This window comes from Maniola jurtina, chromosome 12 (genome assembly GCF_905333055.1).
Source record: "Maniola jurtina chromosome 12, ilManJurt1.1, whole genome shotgun sequence".
Taxonomy (NCBI): domain Eukaryota; kingdom Metazoa; phylum Arthropoda; class Insecta; order Lepidoptera; family Nymphalidae; genus Maniola; species Maniola jurtina.
The window spans coordinates 860,506-872,768 of NC_060040.1; the positions used below are offsets into that span (position 1 = coordinate 860,506).

Consider the following 12,263-nt stretch of genomic DNA (forward strand, 5'->3'; position numbering starts at 1 on the left):
CAGACAGACAAAAAAGTGATCCTATAAGGGTTCCGCTTTTCCTTTTGAGGTACGGAACCCTAAAAATTATAATATTGTCAAAGAGTAAGGATTGTATGTTATATTATTATTATGTAAAATAAAACGCCGTCCGTGCCTCAAACCAATTTCGCTTTCGAAGCGCCTCGGCGAATGAACCAGTAACCCATCCATGACCGAACGTTTAGCTGGCACCTATTGTAGTACGTTCAAGGACGCGACCGAAGAAGGGAGCAAAAGCCTAGCGCGCTATTGTATCGCCCTCATAGTCTCGAACGAAACGCGTTCTGTGGCGTACGCGTCGCGAATTATATCGATACAATCGACACGAACATCGATAACATAACAATAATAATCGTTAAGTTTTTATTTACTTGTAAACGAGTGACATCGATTAGTAGTCAAAGTAATTGAAAATCGTTAGAATAGTGTTGCTAACATTTGAGATTTTTGAATAACTTTAAAGTTTATCTAAAGGTGAAGAGTGAATGTGCATGGTTCATCAATATTGATACGAATTTAAGAGTATACACAAAACATAGCCAATCAATAAGATTAAAAACAGATTTACATTCCATTATAAGGATTATAATTCAATTGTTTTCTTTGAGAATTAAGAAATATATAAATCAATTAGCTGACTTAATTTGAATTAATAGTTATGATAGTAATTAAGAAACTGTAGTAGTCGATTAATATTCAAGTTTGCTAAATTGGGTCAATTTTAATAATTATGAATGAATGATCTACAAAATATAGTGATTTATGTCTTTACACGTCTACTATGTCTACCTACACACTGTTGAATCAGTCAGCTTCCGTTGATGATTCAAAATATTTTGATTGTTTCATGGTTTCTACCTAATTTCAACATTTGCATTGAAATTTTAATTATTTTTAGTAACATAGCTACAAAACTTAGCCGGTTCGCGACAGGTCTTTAGAATAATTATAATTAGTATTCAATTTTAGCCTTATATTTGAATGTATAATTTAGTATACTGACCAGGCTATAACATTTAGTATGGAAGTTGTCGAAGTTTAAAGATTTTCATTACTTTGCTAATATTTACCTATAGCTACATAAATATTCTTTAGGTTGGTGCATTAAGTCGGTGGCTTTTATTTGCCTAGCTTTTCAACAGTTTTCTGTTTTTTCTGTTATTATCTGCTACTTTTAAAAACGTATTTTGACCCTATTACTAAGCCTCCACTGTTCATTCGTCCGTCTGTCCATCCGTCTATCACGGCCGTCCGCCTGTCTGTCAGTGGGTTGTATCTCATGAACCTATTTTATTGCTGCTATAACAACAAATAAACATAGTGTTATATTTTATACGATAGTACGGGACCCTTCGTTTGCGATTTTGGCTCGCACTTGGCCGGATTTTTTTTTTAAATATTGATTGATTCATCTCGCATCTAAGTAAGTACATAATACATTGTTTGTTCATTATGTAGGTAAAAGAGTATAGGAGTAACAGCAAAAGTTCACATAGCAAACAATAGTGATGCAAATCTGAGTGCTAATATCGAGGTGCGTGAAAAGTGTCGACATGGGTCGCGGACAGTATTCGTTGGTGTGCGCAACACTAGTCTCCCTTCTGATTGCGCTGGCTCAGGTAAGATTTTAATCACCAATTTTTTTTAGGATACGTTTTATTAGGCTGGAAACATTTTTAATGTAAGTTTTCAAAGATTTGTAGTAAGTATATTTAATGCATAGGTAAAATATGAGAACTCACACGCCATATTTGCTTTTAGTGTGTCAACTGTCATGTTAAAAGTACAGTTTATCGGTTCATCCTTATATTATTGAGGATTAAAATCATATCATCGTTAGACATGACAGTTGACACATAGAACCTAAGTATATATAGTACACGACAGGTCGAGATGGCAATTGGGGTATGAAGCGGGGCGACGCCGCGACGCCCCGCACAGCCGCACACCACTAACGCTATCCCGCGCCGGGCAAACGCGGGGGCTGTGCGATGCGTCCCCCCCCCTCCCCGATAGCCAACTCGAGCTGTCGCGTACTATAGATAAGTAGATACACAGGAACATGGTCGTTTTCGGACGGATTATGCAAAATAATATTACTTTCAATATCTTGCTCGCCTTGATTCGTCTTCTGAGGAGCGTGAGTTTTACAGATTTGCGCTTCACTATAATCCCTACTAATATTATAAATGCGAAAGTGTGTTTGTTTGTTGATTTATCCTTCAATCACTCCGCAATGGAGCTATGGATCGACGTGATTTATCGCACGAGTAGGTAGGTATATATATAGTTAAAGACCTGGAAAGTGAAATAGACCACATGGATTTAGGTTTTTACAAAATTCCGTGGGAACTCTTTGATTTTGTGGGATAAACGTAGCCTATGCTATTCTCCAGGTCTTTAACTATACTCATGCAAAAAACTACGTCGATGCGTTGCTCTATTGCGTTGTGATTGAAGGATAAACTAACAAGCCATCAAACAGACACACTTTCGCATTTTATTATATTATTACACACATTATGGTGTGATTGTTACCAACAAAGACGCAGCGCCTCGCTTCTACCGATGTGTCATACATTAACCAAAACCTAGTTATAAAGTTTGAACATGTCCACAAAGACTGAATATTACAGCCGTGAAAGCCTTATTAGCCTATTGTTCGTGTCGCAAAATCATTTAAGAAATGCTATGAGAATGCGGACGGACATTAACACAGTCATTAAGTACAGTTGCATTGCATATGCGTTGCATATAGTCAGTTATGTCATTATGAGTTCACCTAATAACCCGTGATTAGCGTCTCACACTCTATGCCGCCATAGTCTCCATTGAACGTCCACTACTGAACTAAGCAGTAACATTAGAATAGAATAGAATAGAATAAATTTTTATTCAAATAAACTTTTACAAGTGCTTTTGAATCGTCAAATAATTTACCACTGGTTCGGAATGCCGTTCCTACCGAGAAGAACCAGCAAGAAACTCGGCGGTTGCTCTTTTCAATTGTGCAATTTACAATAATATTCTATACTATACAAGCAATTGCAGACCCGCGCATTGCTGGAGCGAGTCAAATCCATGCTTTTTTATCATTTACATAATCTTCGATTGTGTAATATGCTTTTGCCAGGAGCATACTTTTAATGGATTTTTTAAACTTTGGTAAAGGCAAGTCTAATATTGACTGTGGAATTTTATTATAAAATATTACACTCATTCCCACAAATGACTTTCCCACTTTTCTGAGGCGGAGCGTAGGAGTTGCGAGCTTATTACGATTTCTAGTTGGCCTGTCATGGAAATCACCGATTTTTTTGTAGCTGAGGATGTTTTGTCGTACAAAAATTATATTATTGTAAATGTATTGAGAAGCTACTGTAAGAATACCTATTTCCTTAAATTTCTCTCGTAGGGAATCGCGCGGTTTTAAATTATAAATTGCGCGTATTGCCCTTTTTTGTAAAACGAAAATTTTTCCAATATCTGCCGCTTTACCCCATAGCAAGATTCCGTAAGACATAATACTGTGAAAATAGGCAAAATATACAATTTTTGCAGTTTCCACGTCAGTTATCTGTCGAATCTTTCTAACAGCGTAAGCAGCAGAGCTGAGTTTGCCAGCAAGTGTTGATATATGGGCGTTCCATTGAAGCTTTGCATCTAAAGTTATCCCCAGGAACACGGTGGTCTCCTCTACTTTCAACATATCATTATTTATCATTAATTTTATGTTATTTGTCGTCTTGGTATTGGGCAGTGCGAATTCGACACACTTGGTTTTCTTTGCATTTAAAAGCAAATTGTTAACAGTAAACCAGTGAGTGACCTGCGATATGGCTCTATTTACATCGTCATAATTATTCTCATTTCTATCTAATTTAAAAATCAAAGACGTATCATCAGCAAATAGTACAATATCGCAAGTATTTTGGACAAAATATGGTAGATCGTTTATATATACCAAGAACATGAAGGGACCTAGGATAGAGCCTTGAGGAACACCCATTAATGAGGCTGATCCGGATGACTTCACATCATTTACACATACTGTTTGTATACGATCACTGAGATAAGACGCAATAAGACTAAGCGCAGTGTCTTTGACTCCATAATAGCTCAATTTAGCTAAGAGAGTCTCGTGCTCAACGCAGTCGAATGCTTTAGACAAATCACAGAAAATTCCAACGGCATTCTGTGAGTTCTCCCACGCATCGAATATATGCTTTAAAAGCATTGCGCCCGCATCGATTGTTGATCGTCCTTTAGTAAAACCATACTGCTCCGAGTGAAGTAATTTATTCAAGTTAAAGTGCAAGAGCAGTTGGTTGAGCATAATTTTTTCAAATATCTATCATTTCTAATAATATTCCGAAGAAAATGTACAAGTATAAATTAAAATTTATAACACCCCCGACAAGTGAAGGTTACAGTAACTAGAAAAGAGCTGATAACTTTCAAACGGCTGAACTGATTTTCTTGGATTATAGCTAAGAACACTCTCGATCAAGCCACCTTTCAAACAAAAAAAATAAATTAAAATCGGTTCATTAGTTTAGGAGCTACGATGCCACAGACAGATACACAGATATACACACTTCAAACGTATAACACCCCTCTTTTTGGGTCGGGGGTTAAAAATATTAGACTTTATGCCTACTTTGACGTAAGATTTTGTACACCTTTGTTACATCTTAGAAAATAATAGGTAACAAAGCCACCATGATCCAAACTTCATAGTCGCTGATATTCCTTCCTGTGCTGGGGAGAATAGGCAGAGAAACTTTCAGCTTTTATAAAATAACGCAGGTCTGGCGCGCTGGCTTCTAGTCTATAATGCATTGTTTTATTGACATACCATATTAAAACTATCTTCGCATTATTGCCTTTCTAATGAGTCTGGTTTGGAGCACAGCGGTTGGATGGTTCCAAAGTCTATAACGCACTTATTATTATGTAGAAACCTTTTTTGAGTTTTATAAACATATAGAGATATGACATTTGTAAAAGGAAGAATCAGCCTGGCTGTTCAGCGTGGAAACGCAGCCAGTATTCTTAGCACCATTCCACGCGGGCATGATTTGTATAGTAATTAGATAAGGCTAGCTTTAAGTTTTATTGTAATATTTTCTCAATAATAAAAAAAAAATACAGCATGCAATATGCGAAGTAGGGCACTCTCCACAGTTGGTTTACTATTTACATTAGTTAGATAAGGTCACACGATAACAGCCGAGAGGTCAAGTAGATGTTTTTGTTTCCCGATTACTCGATCGACCTCTTTATCTACAGTTCAATGACACTGCGGTCAGCAAAAACTACTAGAGAACCTATCTACTTGTTTATAGCTACAGCTAATTTTTTGTGCACCAACTTTGGATCGTTTAAAGTCAATATTTGCTAGAGTAAAAATCGTGAAAATCCAAGAAAATATGTAATAGGCATAGGGTACAATCGGACTTAATTGAAAATTTATAAAACCTATCTAATATCATGAGTTTATTTTATTCTTATTTGGGTCATCAACTTAAAATTAGGTAAATAATATATTATCCCTCATCCATCCCTTTAATTTTCCCTAAACTCTTTAATTTTTCGGGATAAAAAGTACCTGGAGTTCTTTAACTAGATCTACGCATCAATCATGTCTATAATAGGTATGTTGCTGCGTTGCGGCTTGATTGAAGGACAAAGTAACTAACTAATACGATAGGTAAAGCATATTATTAGATAAGACAAAAATCTGATTAAAATTATCCACCACAAGAGTAAGTGGATAAATAGATTACTTAGCTTATTTTCACTCTGACCTTGGCAGGTGCCTATTTATTTGTCTTGCATCATTTTTGCTAATTTACAAAAATGAGCCGAAAAATCGATTTTCGACGGCATTGCGAAAAGTTTTATTCTATCGAGGATACGTTTTTATAGCATTGTTTGAAAAAGTCGCTAAGTAGCCAAACTTGAATTAGGCAGGTAGGTAACTTAGATGAACAGCGTAATACTCACTTCTGATTTAAAAATACTAACAGAGGATTAGATAAGATTTTTGCCTGCCTGATTTTTTAATTCTTAAATATAGGTAGGTATTCTTCTTTTTATAATTATCACATACTCTTCAAGTTTAATTCTACCACTGAATAGATAGATTGTCTGGATTAGTACAGAAACATTACGTAAAGTAGGGACCTCTACCTAAATGCACAAAGGTGGTCGGTCTTATCAACAAACAGTCTCTTTAAGACAATTCTTTTTTTTTTTTAAAGATTGTACCTTGAGATCTTACCGAAAAGTATTTTTAATCTTCTGGAGATGTAAATTACTTTATTTGTTATCTTTTAAAACCATCATCATCAAGTCATCGCCTGTCCGCTGCTGAGCGCTGGTCCGCACTCAGAAGAGAAGGGTTAAAGCCATATTCTACCACATTTGCAAAATGCGGATTCGCAGATTTCTCATTTGAGAATATTACGGAGAACTCTCAGCATGCAGGTTTTACTCACGATATTTTCCTTGAACGTCTTTTCTTCTGATTTTTGTTCTTTTAAAATACTTGCCTTTTAATATTTGTTGTAAAGATAACAGGTAGGTATGCACGAGACACGAACCCCGATCATTATTATTTTAAACGTTCGTAACACTAGGTATTATCAAATTACAGGCAATTGTTGTGCTATTTCGATGTTGTATGGGTACTGTTAATAACGTATTATTTTATCATGAGACTATTGATAGTGTATTTATTGTTAATAATTATATTGTTGGCACGATTCCCCAATGGGCTGAATGTCGTATGAATAAAATAACAAAAGCTACCATCTACAATAGATATTAAATACTTAATAGAAAAGATAATATTATAAGATTTTTATCTGTGAATTTTTATATTATACGTATAAAATACAGGATTGTTTCATAATATATAATTGTTCATTAAATATTTTGTACTAGCCATTGTATTCATCTACCTACTTGCGTGATTTTTTTTTTAATATTTTCTGTTTTCCCGTGGGACTAAGATTATTCCGCCGAAAATTCTACCTAACAAGTATGTACGTACACATATTATTATGTATGTACATACACAGTGGTAGAATTACTTGACGTTCGAAATCAGTTGGTAAAAGTTTATTCGAAAAAACCTTTCTGTCAGCTATAATGGATTCCAAAAAAATAAGCGGTCAAGTGAAAGTCGGACTCACACGCGAAGGGTTCCGTACTAATGTGCAAGATGGACACTTTGTATCATTTTTTATGATTTGTTGTTATAGCAGCATGCAATAGAAATTCACAATCCGAAAATTTCAAATCTCTACCTATTACATATTATGGTTCATGAGATACAGCCCGCTGACAGACAGACGGACGCACTGCCGCCCTTCTGTTAAAAAGGGCTAAAGTTTCCACAATTATTTACTGAAACCTATTCAAAAATTTATTTTTAGGACTAGTCGCTTTTAAGCAAAAGGGTGGCAGCTTAGATTTCCCAGCAAACCAAATATCTTATTTATTTCTATAAAACATGATCGAATTTGAATGGCAAAAGTTGAAACTCAGTTTTATGAAATTGGGTACCTCGAACTGAGGTCATTTGACGAGGCACAGAAAATTACAATGTCTTAAATCGAGAATCACGTCTTGTGCCCACAATAGATAAGTTTATTGCAAAATGAACGCTCGTCCTAAAACTGTACACAGTATTAACCTACACTATTGTTTAGGTTAGGCCCCGATTCCATTGCAAGGGGTCTAAAGTTCGGAGTTCAAAGTTCTATCTTATCTTAACTATCTATGGAGCTTTTCAATATACAGCCTACAGAGACTGCGACGGTCAAAATAACTAATAATAAGTGTCTGTGATTGTCAAAAATTAGAATAGAAACAGATTTGTATTAAAATAAAGTTTCCCAAGAGCTTTGACTCGTCAAAAGAATTTACCATTGAATTTGTTGAGTCTCTTGCCGGCTCTTCGCAGTAGAACCTATTTTCCGAATCTGTGGTAGAGTCTGGACCTGTCATAAGCGTTTGCAAAGCATAGATGTAATAGTTCTTTAGGTCTTTACAGTGAAGTAAAGCTATACGACAAAATAATTTGAGTTTGATCAGTTTTGACAGCGGTTATTGAACTAACAAAGCCCTGAAAAGCCGGCAACGCATTGGCGGTACCTCTGGTGCTGCAAATATGCTTATGGGCGGCGGAAATCACTAATCACCTAACACAAGGTGACCCGCCTGCTTGTTTACTCGCTATTGTACATATAAAACAAAAAAAAAAAGAAACTGGTAAAACGCAGAACTTAGAACTCTGTACTTTAAACTGCTGGCACTGGATGGATGCCTTATTGAGATAAGCGCACCATAATAGCCGAGATTTGGCCATGTTGTGTAACAAGATTGCATGGGTTCATAAACTGCGAATTAGTGTAGGCGTCACTTGTCTAGAAAGAAAAATGCCTAGATACCACAATCTATCAAAAATCTATTAAAAGTACGCTCCTGAAAAAGCATATTATACAATCGAAGATTATGTAAAATGTTCAAATGGCCTGAATTTGATTCGCAGTTACCTACTTAAATTGTACACTTTATCTATTGATATTGCATAATTAAAAAAAAATTTTTTTAGTCATTTTTCGGTAGGAATGGGCATTCCAATTCAATGGTTCACTTTCCTATTGGAAGCACGTAACAATTTTCTTTTCTATCTTATTCTTTATTAGCCTTTATTTATCCATTTTCTATTTCCATAAAATCTATACTTAAAATGACTGGTCTTTGACCATTGCTCACAATTTTGAAAAGTTCTAGCTGAACTTTTACGTGATCTAGCTGATCACGTAAGATTATTCATTTGTTATTCTTGCCTAACTGTATGCTTGCTAAGCTGTGGTATAAAAAAATACTATTCATTCTATGAAGCGTGTAAATTAACTTTCAATAGTAATTAATCAACCCTTTCATGCATACAAAAGTCTGCTCGTTTCATGTTGTAGTCTAAGCACGACCTATCGCAGGTATTGTTTAATTGCCTAGGTATTATTAATTTATTATCTTCAGACGGCATTGTCAATCTTATTATTGCGTTAATTTGCGGAAGTCCATGATAATTTATTCAAGGCACCACAAAATTAAATCGCTATAGGTAGGTCGGCCTCAGAATTCGAGTAGAGATTCCGTGAAACTTTGTATCAAAAACCTATCGCACTTATGACTTTTTTCTACAAACACGCTACACACATCTAACGAATATGTATAACCGTGCTACGCGTATATGATCATTAAGGTGCTAAGCGACTTACGACCTTTAACTGTACATAATCCGCTAAAACCACTAAAACAGACAAATCTATATGGTACAACCTGCTATGAAATATGCATCGCCCAAACTCCCATTGCTAAAGCAGACAAAGCGAGCAATACACACCTCCAACACACAACACCATTCAAATGTTGCTCCGTTGCAGCGTGATTAAAGGACAACAACAAACAGACATTTTCGTATAAGTGCAGGTAAAATAAAATAGTAGGTACCTACGTAGTGATTCGCAACTCATTAATACGACATAGCGCCGATCGAATAGACTATACTTAATAGGACTATAACTAAAAACAAAAGAAATAGTTTAAATTTCCGCATTTTTCTATATGTATAAATCTAGGTATAATAAAGTCTAACATTTAGATTTGTGATAATATAAAAAGAAAAAAAGTAAAATGCCAATCGTTATTTATTACTTAATATACACTCAAAAGGAAAAAATACCATCATAGATCTAACACCAAGTGTTACCTATTATTGTAGTCTAATATAAATTATAATTGCCTCCAAATATGGTAGAAAAAGATCAGAGTCGACAATAAAGAACCCATAAATTTTACTAGAATTGGATTCCATTCTCTGACCTAAAAACCTACTAGTTAAATGACCTATAAAATAATACGTTTTGTGCTAAAAAAAGTCATATTAGAATTTTGTTTCTACGAGTTATGTCGATTTTATTATTACCTGCAGACAGATGTGATGTTACTGCAGTGGAAAAACTAAGCTATATCTAGATTCTAAACAGATTCGTTTCTAAACGAGCAATCGAGCAGGCATAAGTGAAGTAGTAGGTACTTAGGTATTTCGATTTGTTGCACGCACTGCTTTGCCGCTAGGGTTACAAGCCACGGCCGAAGCCTTCCACCAGACTAGAATTGCTCCCGCAGGGAATCGAACCTAGAACCCCCCAATTAGGCTCATCAATGCACCCGGTGGGTCGTAAGAACTGCCGCAATTTTTTTCGAAAAGCGGCTAACTTCAAAATGTCGTTTTTGAGTTATCTCCAAAAACATTGGAATTTTCAAAACCAGCTGATTTTTCCAAACAAGAATGCTACGTAAGTATTTACGATTATGATTTTAGGATCAGGATTAGTTAGTTACACGTTAGTTACGATTTGCATTTTAGTTAGTTTTTAGTTTGATTACACCTAGTTCATAATTTTTGACCCTTCCCATACCATTAATCACATAATGGTACATAGGATTTTTCTTGGGATAGTAATGCAATGTGTTCCCAGATCCTTCCGCATACAATTCGACAAATAATAACTGACTGATAATAACAACTGTGCTCTTCAAAATTTCCCCGTTTTTTGGCGATAATTCACAATCTAATTTTTAGGTTTAGGCTATTTATGGAAAAATGACGGCAAAAAAATCGCTATTGGTATGGTACAAGATTACATAAATAGTGATTAGTATTATACAATACTTTTTTATCTATGAGATACAATATTATGTGAGTCATACAGTTCATTGGCATTAAACTGGTCATGTTCGAGTCGTACCTAACAATTAAACAATACAGCGGTAAGTGGCCGAGCTTACATAATAACAAATCGTCTGTCTTGTCCGAGACTGGTGGACTTGACAGGAATTGTAATCAGTGTTTGGTTTTGATTTCGAAATGTGAATCGTTGAGAGACGATTTTGTAACTTCCCTTTTTCTTTTCGTGATCCTAACCACGATCATCAGTGTATGGTCACAGAGTAATGATATATCTATTATGATATTACATACTGAGGTTCGAGCCGTCTAGATTTATGTGGTACCTAAGTGATGATGCAGTCTAAGATGGAAGCGGGCTGGCTGGAAGGGGTATGGCAGATTTTGTTAAACCCATACCCCTTTGGTTTCTACACGGCATCGTACCGGAGCGCTAAATCGCTTGACGGCACGGCTTTGACGGCAAACTAGCTACGGCCGAAGCCTCCCATCAGACCAGACCAGAAATTTAGAAATTATATTAAAAATAAGCCCACTACTGACCACGGGGCTAGTGATGGGTTGCTGCGATTAATTGTAGTGAGTTGATGGTGTCAACTATTTTTTGTCAATATAGGGACGAGGGTTCCAAACCAACCCTGGTCTGAGAAGATACTAAAATATTTCACAAGTGTAAATTAAAAATTTATAACACCCCCAACAAGTGAAGGTTACAATAACTAGAAAAGAGCTGATAACTTTCAAACGGCTGAACCGATTTTCTTGGATTATAGCTAAGAACACTCTCGATCAAGCCACCTTTCAAACAAAAAAAAACTAAGTTAAAATCGGTTCATTAGTTTAGGAGCTACGATGCCACAGACGGATAAACAGATACACAAATACACAGATACACACGTCAAACTTATAACACCCCTATTTTTGGGTCGAGGGTTAAAATACTAAGTAGTTAATCGAAAACAAAATATTTCCAAAGTGCAAGTAGGTAACGTAACCTACCTTTTTCATTGTGTCAAGTTCTAAATAGCCGTAAAATGAAGCGCGAAGCGTGACTGAAAGGAGATTTTATTATTTCCGTAAAAGTGGCGTATCAATGCTAGCTATAACATTTTGAAATTATTATTATTATTTACTCATCCATGACTAAACCCTTAACCCAAAAAAATAATAATTTAACGGTAAGGGACCGATAATTTACAAATGCTTATTTCGTTATAGGTATCTTTTTCTAATATTATTATAATTCAAATCTCATTCTCATTTTGTACTATTTTTCTAAAAATAAAGAACTTTAATGAAAATGGTTCCATCGTCTTTTATAAAGAAAAACCTTTGAATGAAAACTCTCTTGAAATCGCTTGAATCACTGAATAATTATTAATTTTTCATATTTTTTACATAGGCTATATTTTATACAAAAAGATTTTGTAAATTTTTTTTGCTACTGTATCGAGTGGTGTCAAATGAAAGA

At 35.3% G+C, this 12,263-nt stretch overlaps 1 protein-coding gene across 5 annotated transcripts in view; it reads left to right on the forward strand.

Moving 5' to 3' along the window:
- The first annotated feature begins 214 nt into the window (after positions 1-214).
- The window catches only part of LOC123870448, a 52,927-nt gene continuing 40,878 nt past the window's right edge, over positions 215-12,263 (forward strand). The window contains exons 1-2 of one of the 5 annotated variants that reach the window (XM_045913765.1): positions 215-375; positions 1,480-1,640. In XM_045913765.1, the coding sequence (XP_045769721.1) occupies positions 1,575-1,640 (66 nt within the window). In that variant the 5' untranslated portion in view covers positions 215-375; positions 1,480-1,574. Of the gene's footprint in view, positions 544-1,479; positions 1,641-12,263 lie in introns of all 5 variants that reach the window. The other 4 variants (XM_045913763.1, XM_045913764.1, XM_045913761.1 and 1 more) reach the window with 4 other exon arrangements.